Here is a 13,572-nt window from a genome sequence, read left to right on the forward strand (position 1 = left end):
AAGAGAAAATAAATTACGAACTTCACCAAACTTGATTCCAAATTAATTTTTTTTAAAACGCAAGAAACTGGTCTACGTGTATAAATAGCACAGGAGGTTTATGTTGTGGAATATGTTTGGATCAGAATCGAAAAACAATTGAAAGCTGCTAAAAGGCCAAAAGTAAAGGCAATAATTGGTTCTTCGAATATGGGAAACATTTAGACTTTTATTAAACCGATGTTTCTATTAAAAACAAACTAATTCATATAAACTCAAAACGTTATTGTGTTTGTTTAGATATCCATGAAAATGTCACAAAAAGAGGTGCCATTTATGAAGTATATGGAAAATGGATTTAAAAATACCTAAAGAAGGATTTCGAAAAAAATAAAAAATAAATCGGCCATGGTTTAAATCAAAGATAGGACCACAACATCCTTACAATTGCATATTTTGCAGGATCTTTTCATCACCTAGTGATGAAACAATTCATTGTTGTCCAAAACCCCCATCTGCTGGTCAGAATATGTAAATGCATTATATATATATTTATATAAGCCTAATTTTGCCACTAATAGTTTCTTCGGAATAATCAGTAGTAAGTGAGTCCATTTAGGCTACTATGAGTTGTTCGCTCAGTAGCAGGCTACAGTTGCGCGCGCGATTATTGACAGTTCAAATTTAAGCGGCGGTTGGTAAGTGAGGTGAACTGCGGTGACCGAGTGACCAAGTTTATCGAAGGTTACTAATTTTCTGGTATTTACTTTAGTTAATCAAACAACTGATAGGCTATATTCCATTATTAACGAACACCCTTTTGTCAGAGATATTGATTTTGTGTAAGTACGTTTTATCACTTGATTTAATTGAATACGTCGAGCACATCAGCTCTCACGTAGGCTAACAAACTGGTGAGATCCCTGGACAAAAGATTCAGTCATTGGAATAAGTTTTTAAAAAATACCCAGATGTTTGTCCTAACATGAATTATGTTTAATAAGGCTTTGCTGATTTTAAAGTGGGAATATCTTGACAAAAAAATATGATGCCACTTTTCTTCGGTCACAGACAAGTATGATGACACAACGCAGTCTCGAGAGCACTAAAGAGGCGGTCAGAGGAACAGAAATGAAAAGGTCTCAAGCGAAAATACGTGAGGTGAGGATTTCGAGGGCATCGTGAATTCAATTAATGTATCACAGAAATCTACGGTCACAAAATATCAGCTAACTTCTGTGTTGTCTTGCTAGTTATTTCTTTGATTTCTAATTGATTTGTTTACTAATGCTCACAAACATACACATGTAGATTGAAAATGCACCGTTTTCTGAGACATCTCCAGCAAAAAAGAAGGCACAGCATTTCAGATCAGCAGCTGGAGACATGCCTCGTGGGTTTGAAGTAGCATTAGCAGGCAAGTCTTGGTTTTTCTAATCAATTTTCTTTATCAATTATTTGACATATGTGAGGTTGTGTATGATGGCTATTTAAGTTAACTTATGTTTTAAACAGAGCAATTATTTTTCATGAGCATTCCTGTAGACTTCAACTTGTGAGACACAGTTTTCCATATGTCTTTTCATTTTAGAGGCTAACCGAGAGGTCAGTGTCCTCTTTTCCAAGTACTCCGAGGTCTTGAGGTAACTGGATGGATTTGTATGCCACCCCTGTGTCTCATCAGTAATAGATCTATAAGGTTTACACTCAAACATTAATTTCACATGTTTTCTTCTAAGGGAAAGAGCTGCTGTGGATGCTTCACAGCTTGGAGAACTGGAAGATATACTTACTGAAGCCAGGAGCTTGGAATCTCATCTTATAGAGAAGAAGGAACACCTGAGACGATCTTTGGCTTTGATCTCTGACAAACTACAAGGATAGGTTCAGTTCTTTTCAGTGGTGTTATTTGATTCACATAATGCATCTCATTTGCTATACAAGCATCAGTTAAGACATTGTTAAAATGTTGATTATACATGTTCATATTATACTTTAGAAGTTATATACTATATAACAATAATAGAAAAAAGGTGTTATGCTGAAATAAAGCTGATATGTGGTGACAGTCACAATCTGTAGTGATGTATCATAAAAACAATTGAATATATATACACACAAGCATTTGTTATTTTAATAAATGCTTATTCTTCTGGCAGACATGTTTTAAATTTAAAGTTACTGAGATTATATAATACAAGTTATTAATTCAAGAGAGAAAACAACACAAGTAGAAAAGGAAAAGAAGGTTATTCAGAGACAGCTTGATCGTCTTGCTAAACATTTGGGCTTTTTAAAGAGTCTCTCACTGTCAATTTTGGAAAGTCCCATGGAATCCATATGGAATGTTGATAGATACCTCAGCCCGGCCCAGTTCTTCAAATGTTTTTGCATCCAGCACCAGAAGGAAGGTGCTCTCATCCTAGAGGGACAATTGCTCATTAGCCTAGCCATATCTTTTACCTAATTTTGGAAAAGCTAAAAAGCAATATTTGAAACCACTAAGGAACATGTCGTTTTATACCTGATTTGGGGTGATGACCACAGACAGAATGACTCCGTCATCCTCTTCTACAGCACCAGGTGATGAGACAAAGATCGGTTCTGAGGGATACATGCCTGCATGTTTCCACACCTGTCATAAGTTGAAATATTAGTTCAATTGACTAAACATTAAATTCACTAACACAATTTCAACATGCATTAACTTAATACTCCTAACTAACCTTTATTTGTTTGCCTTGAAGGTCCATTTTAATGAGGGAGTCTCCAACTAGGTGTCTGAAGCCACATGCGTAGAAGTAACGGTAGGGACGGGAATTGCACATTGAATAGTTGATGTGTGGGAATTCCAGACCTCCATATTCATGGAGATCATCACCATGGAGATCTTCATGTGCAAAACACCTGTATAAATACACAATTTATAATATTTGTTATTATAGAAAAATTTTTTGGAATTGTAGATGTTCACATGTAGATAATCTAGACAAAAGGTTATCCACACAAACCAACCTTATTCTTGTCGGTCTTGATGGCTGTGGCAGTGCTGTTCAAGCGCGTGTTGAGATTTTGCCCACAGGGTGTATGACTATCCACGTTCAGTGGCAGGACAAAGCGGCGGGGGAACACTCTGCACATTGTGTTGTATACCTAGCAAAAAAAAAAAAACACATCAAACACTGAAGTACACTGAAAAGTGCTAATAAATGTCACAAAAATGTACATAGAATAGGCAAGTATCACATTAAATTAGATGTGACATTTATAAATAGAAAGACTGAAAATGTACTTCAATAATTGTTGCATTTACAACTTACAGTCTAGCTATGTTGAAAAACTTGTGAAAAACAAGGGTGCTTTTACAGATATAGAATAAAAGTAAGGTTTTACCTCATCTAGAGCATTTCCAGACTTTTTTAGATTCTGAATCAGGTAGTTGTTTATTGCTTGGCCATCATCAGAACAGCACATGTCCATGATCAGGAAACCGTTTTCTTCATAACAGTTTATCTGATGAAAAGTTGACAGTGGCTTTGCATAATATTTGATGAGGCTCAGCTGTGACCAAAGCAGAATCATTTCAAAATGAGTTATACTAAATAAAATAACATGAAAACATCATTTAAAAAAAGTGGATACAGTGTGGCGTTATTAGCAGTAGTTACCTTTCCTGTGTGTTTATTGATTACATGGAAAACTGTGTTTCGTTTGGGGTCCCAGTATACACCCTCATTAATTCCCTTTCCACGGAGTTTGCTTGTCACAATCTTCAAGAGATCCATTTTGATTGGTTGCTCGATGAATACCACATAGTTCTCTGACATGGCTGCAATAATAATGTCAAATTTTTATATAAATAAAAAAAGATAAAAATAATTACATTTCAAATAAATGCTGCTCTTTCGAACTTTCTAGTAATCATAGAATCACCATTTCCACAAAATATTAAGCAGCACAGCTGTTTTCAACATTGATAATAAAAATAAATGTTTCTTGAGCACCAAATCAGCATATTAGAATGATTTCTGATAGATCTTGTGACACTGAAAACTGCAATAGCTGCTGAAAATTCCTTAATTACATTTTAAAATATATTCAAAAGAAACCTTATTTTAAATCGTAATAATATTTCACAATATTACAATTCTTTTTTTATAAATATAGCCTTGGTAAGCATAATAGACCAAAATTAGGGGTGTAGCGGTACACAAACATGACGGTTGCGTACTTAAGTTTTGACGTCATGGTTCGGTATGGTTTCGGTACAGCAGGAGGAAATAATACTAAACATAAATTGTTTTGTTTTTTTAATTAAACAATGTTTTACTGAGCAAATTGCTCTTTCTTTAAATAAATTTGAATCATAATTAGTGCTGTCAAGCGATTAATCGCATCCAAAATAAAAGTTTTTGTTTACATAAAATTTGTGTGTGTACTGTGTATATTTATTATGTATATATAATGACACACACATACAGCATATATTTTGGAAATATTTACATGTATTTACGTGTATATATTTATATTCATATAAATGATATATAAAGATATTTTATATATAAACATAAACATTTTTTTGAATATATACATGCATGTGTGTGTATTTATATATACATAATAAACATACACAGTACACACACAAATTTTATGTAAACAAAAACGTTTATTTTGGATGCGATTAATCGTGATTAATCATTTGACAACACTAATTATAATTGAATTTTCTTTAAATCTACCTCATAAAATAAAAAATCTATTGGCCCTACCTAACCCCTAATCTACCTCAGCTTCTGCTCTGAACTATAGGGAGCCCTTTTAAATTACAATAAGGTTACAATTAACGACAGAGCCAAAACTTAAATTTAATTACTATTTATTTTTAAATATAAAAATCAACATTCAAATACAAAAAAAATTGTATGCAAACATGTAAATTGCACTCAATGTGGTTTTTAAATTAACTTCTAAATTATAGGCTACAATTTCTATTTGTTGTTGAAATATAGGCTAATCATTTAATCGTGGAGGAGATCGCGCCAGGAACGAGTAATAATAACAGATATATGGCACAGCGACTGAGCGCCAGCATCTTGCGTGTCTGCCCTGACGCCATGTTTGTGTATGTTGAATGCGATGTGTGACAGGGCGCCTCTAGCGGTCAACCGCAGTCACACTCATTACCATGGATACAGATGGCACATGATGGCACATGATGTTTTGTTTTGTTTTACATAAACTGTAGATTGGCAAGTTCAAAATAAAGGATTGTTTCAGGGCAGATTTCGCAGAAAGAACGTTTTGAATCAGTAGCATCCCGTTAAATGTCGTTAAATGTAGCCTATGAATTAAGAAGAAGAATGATAATAATAGTAATAATAATAATTGCTTTTTGAAGAGAAAATAAATTACGAACTTCACCAAACTTGATTCCAAATTAATTTTTTTTAAAACGCAAGAAACTGGTCTACGTGTATAAATAGCACAGGAGGTTTATGTTGTGGAATATGTTTGGATCAGAATCGAAAAACAATTGAAAGCTGCTAAAAGGCCAAAAGTAAAAGGCAATAATTGGTTCTTCGAATATGGGAAACATTTAGACTTTTATTAAACCGATGTTTCTATTAAAAACAAACTAATTCATATAAACTCAAAACGTTATTGTGTTTGTTTAGATATCCATGAAAATGTCACAAAAAGAGGTGCCATTTATGAAGTATATGGAAAATGGATTTAAAAATACCTAAAGAAGGATTTCGAAAAAAATAAAAAATAAATCGGCCATGGTTTAAATCAAAGATAGGACCACAACATCCTTACAATTGCATATTTTGCAGGATCTTTTCATCACCTAGTGATGAAACAATTCGTGTTGTCCAAAACCCCATCTGCTGGTCAGAATATGTAAATGCATTATATATATATTTATATAAGCCTAATTTTGCCACTAATAGTTTCTTCGGAATAATCAGTAGTAAGTGAGTCCATTTAGGCTACTATGAGTTGTTCGCTCAGTAGCAGGCTACAGTTGCGCGCGCGATTATTGACAGTTCAAATTTAAGCGGCGGTTGGTAAGTGAGGTGAACTGCGGTGACCGAGTGACCAAGTTTATCGAAGGTTACTAATTTTCTGGTATTTACTTTAGTTAATCAAACAACTGATAGGCTATATTCCATTATTAACGAACACCCTTTTGTCAGAGATATTGATTTTGTGTAAGTACGTTTTATCACTTGATTTAATTGAAAACGTCGAGCACATCAGCTCTCACGTAGGCTAACAAACTGGTGAGATCCCTGGACAAAAGATTCAGTCATTGGAATAAGTTTTTAAAAAATACCCAGATGTTTGTCCTAACATGAATTATGTTTAATAAGGCTTTGCTGATTTTAAAGTGGGAATATCTTGACAAAAAAATATGATGCCACTTTTCTTCGGTCACAGACAAGTATGATGACACAACGCAGTCTCGAGAGCACTAAAGAGGCGGTCAGAGGAACAGAAATGAAAAGGTCTCAAGCGAAAATACGTGAGGTGAGGATTTCGAGGGCATCGTGAATTCAATTAATGTATCACAGAAATCTACGGTCACAAAATATCAGCTAACTTCTGTGTTGTCTTGCTAGTTATTTCTTTGATTTCTAATTGATTTGTTTACTAATGCTCACAAACATACACATGTAGATTGAAAATGCACCGTTTTCTGAGACATCTCCAGCAAAAAAGAAGGCACAGCATTTCAGATCAGCAGCTGGAGACATGCCTCATGGGTTTGAAGTAGCATTAGCAGGCAAGTCTTGGTTTTTCTAATCAATTTTCTTTATCAATTATTTGACATATGTGAGGTTGTGTATGATGGCTATTTAAGTTAACTTATGTTTTAAACAGAGCAATTATTTTTCATGAGCATTCCTGTAGACTTCAACTTGTGAGACACAGTTTTCCATATGTCTTTTCATTTTAGAGGCTAACCGAGAGGTCAGTGTCCTCTTTTCCAAGTACTCCGAGGTCTTGAGGTAACTGGATGGATTTGTATGCCACCCCTGTGTCTCATCAGTAATAGATCTATAAGGTTTACACTCAAACATTAATTTCACATGTTTTCTTCTAAGGGAAAGAGCTGCTGTGGATGCTTCACAGCTTGGAGAACTGGAAGATATACTTACTGAAGCCAGGAGCTTGGAATCTCATCTTATAGAGAAGAAGGAACACCTGAGACGATCTTTGGCTTTGATCTCTGACAAACTACAAGGATAGGTTCAGTTCTTTTCAGTGGTGTTATTTGATTCACATAATGCATCTCATTTGCTATACAAGCATCAGTTAAGACATTGTTAAAATGTTGATTATACATGTTCATATTATACTTTAGAAGTTATATACTATATAACAATAATAGAAAAAAGGTGTTATGCTGAAATAAAGCTGATATGTGGTGACAGTCACAATCTGTAGTGATGTATCATAAAAACAATTGAATATATATACACACAAGCATTTGTTATTTTAATAAATGCTTATTCTTCTAACAGACATGTTTTAAATTTAAAGTTACTGAGATTATATAATACAAGTTATTAATTCAAGAGAAAACAACACAAGTAGAAAAGGAAAAGAAGGTTATTCAGAGACAGCTTGATCGTCTTGCTAAACATTTGGGCTTTTAAAGAGTCTCTCACTGTCAATTTTGGAAAGTCCCATGGAATCCATATGGAATGTTGATAGATACCTCAGCCCGGCCCAGTTCTTCAAATGTTTTTGCATCCAGCACCAGAAGGAAGGTGCTCTCATCCTAGAGGGACAATTGCTCATTAGCCTAGCCATATCTTTTACCTAATTTTGGAAAAGCTAAAAAGCAATATTTGAAACCACTAAGGAACATGTCGTTTTATACCTGATTTGGGGTGATGACCACAGACAGAATGACTCCGTCATCCTCTTCTACAGCACCAGGTGATGAGACAAAGATCGGTTCTGAGGGATACATGCCTGCATGTTTCCACACCTGTCATAAGTTGAAATATTAGTTCAATTGACTAAACATTAAATTCACTAACACAATTTCAACATGCATTAACTTAATACTCCTAACTAACCTTTATTTGTTTGCCTTGAAGGTCCATTTTAATGAGGGAGTCTCCAACTAGGTGTCTGAAGCCACATGCGTAGAAGTAACGGTAGGGACGGGAATTGCACATTGAATAGTTGATGTGTGGGAATTCCAGACCTCCATATTCATGGAGATCATCACCATGGAGATCTTCATGTGTGCAAAACACCTGTATAAATACACAATTTATAATATTTGTTATTATAGAAAAAATTTTTTTTGGAATTGTAGATGTTCACATGTAGATAATCTAGACAAAAGGTTATCCACACAAACCAACCTTATTCTTGTCGGTCTTGATGGCTGTGGCAGTGCTGTTCAAGCGCGTGTTGAGATTTTGCCCACAGAGTGTATGACTATCCACGTTCAGTGGCAGGACAAAGCGGCGGGGGAACACTCTGCACATTGTGTTGTATACCTAGCAAAAAAAAAAAAACACATCAAACACTGAAGTACACTGAAAAGTGCTAATAAATGTCACAAAAATGTACATAGAATAGGCAAGTATCACATTAAATTAGATGTGACATTTATAAATAGAAAGACTGAAAATGTACTTCAATAATTGTTGCATTTACAACTTACAGTCTAGCTATGTTGAAAAACTTGTGAAAAACAAGGGTGCTTTTACAGATATAGAATAAAAGTAAGGTTTTACCTCATCTAGAGCATTTCCAGACTTTTTTAGATTCTGAATCAGGTAGTTGTTTATTGCTTGGCCATCATCAGAACAGCACATGTCCATGATCAGGAAACCGTTTTCTTCATAACAGTTTATCTGATGAAAAGTTGACAGTGGCTTTGCATAATATTTGATGAGGCTCAGCTGTGACCAAAGCAGAATCATTTCAAAATGAGTTATACTAAATAAAATAACATGAAAACATCATTTAAAAAAAGTGGATACAGTGTGGCGTTATTAGCAGTAGTTACCTTTCCTGTGTGTTTATTGATTACATGGAAAACTGTGTTTCGTTTGGGGTCCCAGTATACACCCTCATTAATTCCCTTTCCACGGAGTTTGCTTGTCACAATCTTCAAGAGATCCATTTTGATTGGTTGCTCGATGAATACCACATAGTTCTCTGACATGGCTGCAATAATAATGTCAAATTTTTATATAAATAAAAAAAGATAAAAATAATTACATTTCAAATAAATGCTGCTCTTTCGAACTTTCTAGTAATCATAGAATCACCATTTCCACAAAATATTAAGCAGCACAGCTGTTTTCAACATTGATAATAAAAATAAATGTTTCTTGAGCACCAAATCAGCATATTAGAATGATTTCTGATAGATCTTGTGACACTGAAAACTGCAATAGCTGCTGAAAATTCCTTAATTACATTTTAAAATATATTCAAAAGAAACCTTATTTTAAATCGTAATAATATTTCACAATATTACAATTCTTTTTTTATAAATATAGCCTTGGTAAGCATAATAGACCAAAATTAGGGGTGTAGCGGTACACAAACATGACGGTTCGTACTTAAGTTTTGACGTCATGGTTCGGTATGGTTTCGGTACAGCAGGAGGAAATAATACTAAACATAAATTGTTTTGTTTTTTTAATTAAACAATGTTTTACTGAGCAAATTGCTCTTTCTTTAAATAAATTTGAATCATAATTAGTGCTGTCAAACGATTAATCGCATCCAAAATAAAAGTTTTTGTTTACATAAAATTTGTGTGTGTACTGTGTATATTTATTATGTATATATAATGACACACACATACAGCATATATTTTGGAAATATTTACATGTATTTACGTGTATATATTTATATTCATATAAATGATATATAAAGATATTTTATATATAAACATAAACATTTTTTTGAATATATACATGCATGTGTGTGTATTTATATATACATAATAAACATACACAGTACACACACAAATTTTATGTAAACAAAAACGTTTATTTTGGATGCGATTAATCGTGATTAATCATTTGACAACACTAATTATAATTGAATTTTCTTTAAATCTACCTCATAAAATAAAAAATCTATTGGCCCTACCTAACCCCTAATCTACCTCAGCTTCTGCTCTGAACTATAGGGAGCCCTTTTAAATTACAATAAGGTTACAATTAACGACAGAGCCAAAACTTAAATTTAATTACTATTTATTTTTAAATATAAAAATCAACATTCAAATACAAAAAAAATTGTATGCAAACATGTAAATTGCACTCAATGTGGTTTTTAAATTAACTTCTAAATTATAGGCTACAATTTCTATTTGTTGTTGAAATATAGGCTAATCATTTACACAGTGGCTGTCATAACTTATTTCATAAAAGATTCATTTAAATATACATTAAAACATTAAGATATCACTAACAGGTAAAGTAAAATATATGAGTATATAGCCTAGTCTAATAAAGCATTTCGCGAAATGCTCTTCTCTAGACTTAATTTCTCTGGTGAACTGACGAGGCTGTGGACACTGACTACTTGCCTATAGGCTAAATGAAATGCTATGTGACATTTTGTTTACAAGCCATTTTAATCACATCTTTGTACGAGTGAAACTCTGATTGTGTGATAACATGAGGCATGAGATGTTAATTCATGTTTATTTCATGTTAAATTACAAATAAAGAGGAAAGGTTTACACCCCTGAGGGTTACCGTTACACCCCTATGTAAAATATTAAACCAAATAACCCCTAAACAAAATATTAAAAAATCTTACAAACCCTAAACATTTCCATATTTAAAATATAAATATATACAATAACTTTATATTTACTTATTTATTTGCTAATTTGCAAAAGTTTGTAGGCATTGCTAAATGCTCACTTACCAAAGCTGTGATAGTAGGATGGTTTGGACTTGTCCTCTGAGGGGATTGAACACACAACTGAGGCTCCTTCCAAGGTATCAGCTGGATTCACCTTATTTGACGGCACCATTATTATATTGTAGAAAGCACCTTAAGAATAAAATGAAAGAAGAATAACAATTTTTAACAATTCTTATCTTTGTTTTTTGACAACTCTAACACTTTTAGACATTTCTTAAATTCAGTCAGTGTGATTTCTCTTTTTTTTAACTGCTGACAAACCTTTTCGAGTGTAAGAGTTGCCCATGTTGTATGTGGTTCCATCATGATCCACATGGGGATGAGCTGTGGCTCCATTAACCGCAACAAATTTACTCCAGTCCACCTAAACACAACAATTGTCTCATTTCAGCTTCAGCTTGTTCTCCATACAAACATACTTTATACATTTTTAAGTCATAATTAGTATACCTTTTCTTTTGTTTCCAGTGTCTGTGGGTCTATTTTGTGCATGAAGTTTGTCTCTGTGCTGACATAGTAGTCTCCTTTATACTGAACAAAGCTCACATTCGCATTGTCACTTGGCTCTGTGGGTGTAGAGAGATAACATGCTCACATATGCAGAACATATTCAGACCACTTCAGTCAGAACCAAAGATTTCACACTCACTTGGCAGCTCAAAGCGCGAGAGGAAGCGCTGGAAGACGTTCTTGCATGGGTCTGGCATGGCAATCGTGCCGAATTCAGACACCATAATGCGGTTATGCTCAAGGTTTTCCTTGTAGCAATCACTGTTGAGGAAGCGGCTCATGTACGTCACCTTTCCATCCTCAATGTGGAATTGGTGCATAAGCGCCATGCCGTCAAACCAGTGGTTGAAACTGAGGAGCAAACACAAATGCTTATTTATTTGCTTTGATAATTCTGATCTATTGAGTTCTCAAGGAGCCCAGATGATGCTCACCTGCTTCTTCCGATCTCAAACTTTCCAGGTCCATTCCTGAGGAAATTTCCTTTGATCCAGGAGGGGATGGTACCGGTAATTGTAGTTGCGATGGGCTCTGGGGTTTCATCTGCAGAACACACCAGATTCTCAATGCACGGTAGACCATGAACATCAGTGAAGTGTTGGTCTTTATTCTGTGACTTGGTCTTTTTCCAGCCTGCGGGGGAAAGAAGACTTTCAAATCTGAAGTTTTGTGCACTACGTACATTTAATCTATGATTAGAATGGTAACCTACCAGATGTGCTGCTGTTCACACGGTTCACAGAAGACATGCTGGTCTGCTTATGATGGCTTGCTGAGTTGAAGATGTTTCAAGAGCTGTCCTTGAGACTCCTTTGTCTCCCTCTACTAACTGGACTCTTATAAAGAGATCTGTTGGGTCACATGGTGCTTATGCAATACCAAATCGCAGACACCAACTGTTGTTTGCTTATCTTACAGTTACCTTGACAAGAATGGTCTGTTTTTAATTCAGTACAGGGTTGCTCTAAGCTAAAACAACTGAACTAATTAATTAATTTCTTGGAGTGCTTGAGTGCAACACATTTATATATCAATAAATATAGAAACAGCATCTGTCACTATACCATTTGTTACACAACGCTTATATATTGATATATTTCAATAATGTCAGAAGCAGTTAATTATACTACAAAGCAGATTTGTGGTGTTATTTTTATTTGAAAAATTAATCATTCTAAATCAATCTAATCTGTCTGGGAAATTCCAGTCAGCAGCAAATGATGTAACTATATCCTCACTTTAACTCAAACTTAAGAGGGAGAAAATTAATAACTCTGAAATCCTTATGTTATGGGGGAAATTTAAGTGACCTTACCATAAAATCTAATAATCAAACCAGCCACGCTGAACCACAGACTTTCTTTGAATTTATTCAGTAAATTCAGACTTTCTTCATTAATTCAGTAGCCTACTTCAAGTATTTATTTTAATATTAAATATATTAATACAAATATACCCTGTAGTGTTCACCTAAATTGATTTGAAATATTTTTATACTTTTGTTTATATATTCTGTTTAAGAAAATCTGCAACAGTTTGTAATATGCATATGCTATCACTGATTGTACTAAATTCAGACTCAAACTCATATACACTTTAACAGGTTATGAACCAGTATATACAGCAGATTAAAACAAAAATAATAATTCTATGTACTTTTTTTTTATTGAGTTATTCACAAGCACAAGCATAGAATATTTCAGGGATATCATAAACAGAAAAAAATGAAGACAGAACATTTTAGCTAATTTTGGAATAGCATTATGTTAGCTAATTGGTTCTTTAATTCGTTAAAAATTCAATTACACTGTAAAATCACAGATATGTATACATATCTATGGCAAAAAAATTCTAACTAATAAATGAAACAAAGATTTTTTGGGGTACATTTTGCAAGAAAATACTATTTCAAAATTTCAGTTTAATTAAATGTTAATTGCCATTTCTTTGTATTTACTAATTGTGAAATTTACTACCAATCTGAATCAAAATTGTCAGTACATTCAGCAGTACTCCACTTATTATGTGATATTCAGCATAAATGTGCATGAAATCCATGGATTAAAAGCAAAAAGTTAAAAGCTAAGGCCCTAAGGTAAATTGCAATGAAATGTTTAGTGTCTGATTTAGGTCAGGTCAACTCTTTTTGAT

At 33.8% G+C, this 13,572-nt stretch overlaps 3 protein-coding genes across 10 annotated transcripts; 2 read left to right on the plus strand and 1 right to left on the minus strand.

Moving 5' to 3' along the window:
• The first annotated feature begins 513 nt into the window (after positions 1-513).
• On the plus strand, positions 514-2,131 carry LOC131553996 (testis-expressed protein 12-like). Of its 4 annotated transcripts, none has more exons than XM_058798985.1 (5): positions 514-821; positions 1,051-1,140; positions 1,291-1,396; positions 1,571-1,622; positions 1,719-2,131. In XM_058798985.1, exons 2-5 carry the CDS (start codon positions 1,057-1,059, stop codon positions 1,861-1,863), a joined length of 387 nt encoding a protein of 128 aa, XP_058654968.1. In that variant the 5' UTR covers positions 514-821; positions 1,051-1,056; the 3' UTR covers positions 1,864-2,131. The 4 variants fall into 4 exon arrangements, with proteins under 4 accessions (XP_058654968.1, XP_058654969.1, XP_058654971.1 ...); XM_058798986.1 differs by having other exon boundaries at positions 514-738; XM_058798988.1 differs by having other exon boundaries at positions 518-723; positions 1,719-2,087.
• A 139-nt stretch (positions 2,132-2,270) lies between these two features.
• On the minus strand, positions 2,271-11,772 carry bco2b (beta-carotene oxygenase 2b). Its single transcript, XM_058799402.1, has 16 exons — positions 11,561-11,772; positions 11,362-11,477; positions 11,173-11,275; positions 10,912-11,040; positions 9,023-9,183; positions 8,748-8,915; positions 8,370-8,507; positions 8,076-8,258; positions 7,874-7,984; positions 7,666-7,771; positions 3,648-3,808; positions 3,373-3,540; positions 2,991-3,132; positions 2,706-2,869; positions 2,504-2,614; positions 2,271-2,401 (listed from the first exon to the last, which is right to left on the minus strand). Exons 1-16 carry the CDS (start codon positions 11,748-11,750, stop codon positions 2,291-2,293), a joined length of 2,262 nt encoding a protein of 753 aa, XP_058655385.1. The 5' UTR covers positions 11,751-11,772; the 3' UTR covers positions 2,271-2,290.
• LOC131520323 (testis-expressed protein 12-like) lies at positions 5,903-7,478 on the plus strand. 5 transcript variants are annotated; one of them, XM_058744452.1, is made up of 5 exons: positions 5,903-6,111; positions 6,424-6,513; positions 6,664-6,769; positions 6,944-6,995; positions 7,092-7,478. In XM_058744452.1, exons 2-5 carry the CDS (start codon positions 6,430-6,432, stop codon positions 7,234-7,236), a joined length of 387 nt encoding a protein of 128 aa, XP_058600435.1. In that variant the 5' UTR covers positions 5,903-6,111; positions 6,424-6,429; the 3' UTR covers positions 7,237-7,478. The 5 variants fall into 5 exon arrangements, with proteins under 5 accessions (XP_058600435.1, XP_058600432.1, XP_058600431.1 ...); XM_058744449.1 differs by having other exon boundaries at positions 5,903-6,194; positions 7,092-7,477; XM_058744448.1 differs by having other exon boundaries at positions 5,905-6,096; positions 7,092-7,471.
• Positions 11,773-13,572: the final 1,800 nt, after the last annotated feature.

This window comes from Onychostoma macrolepis, chromosome 15 (assembly GCF_012432095.1).
Source record: "Onychostoma macrolepis isolate SWU-2019 chromosome 15, ASM1243209v1, whole genome shotgun sequence".
Classification (NCBI taxonomy): Eukaryota; Metazoa; Chordata; class Actinopteri; order Cypriniformes; family Cyprinidae; genus Onychostoma; species Onychostoma macrolepis.

What these genes read in the sequence shown, in the direction of transcription:
- bco2b (XM_058799402.1), bottom strand. Translation starts at nt 11,750, where the DNA reads ATGGCGCTTATGCACCAATTCCACATTGAGGATGGAAAGGTGACGTAC. An exon ending in TCAATAAACACACAGGAAAG is followed by an intron (nt 8,916 to 9,022) that starts GTAACTACTGCT and finishes CTTTGGTCACAG; the next exon opens with CTGAGCCTCATCAAATATTA. An exon ending in TGGTCATCACCCCAAATCAG is followed by an intron (nt 7,772 to 7,873) that starts GTATAAAACGAC and finishes TTGTCCCTCTAG; the next exon opens with GATGAGAGCACCTTCCTTCT.
- LOC131520323 (XM_058744452.1), top strand. Translation starts at nt 6,430, where the DNA reads ATGATGACACAACGCAGTCTCGAGAGCACTAAAGAGGCGGTCAGAGGA. An exon ending in GTTTGAAGTAGCATTAGCAG is followed by an intron (nt 6,770 to 6,943) that starts GCAAGTCTTGGT and finishes TTTTCATTTTAG; the next exon opens with AGGCTAACCGAGAGGTCAGT. An exon ending in AAGTACTCCGAGGTCTTGAG is followed by an intron (nt 6,996 to 7,091) that starts GTAACTGGATGG and finishes TTTTCTTCTAAG; the next exon opens with GGAAAGAGCTGCTGTGGATG.
- LOC131553996 (XM_058798985.1), top strand. Translation starts at nt 1,057, where the DNA reads ATGATGACACAACGCAGTCTCGAGAGCACTAAAGAGGCGGTCAGAGGA. An exon ending in CTCAAGCGAAAATACGTGAG is followed by an intron (nt 1,141 to 1,290) that starts GTGAGGATTTCG and finishes ATACACATGTAG; the next exon opens with ATTGAAAATGCACCGTTTTC. An exon ending in GTTTGAAGTAGCATTAGCAG is followed by an intron (nt 1,397 to 1,570) that starts GCAAGTCTTGGT and finishes TTTTCATTTTAG; the next exon opens with AGGCTAACCGAGAGGTCAGT.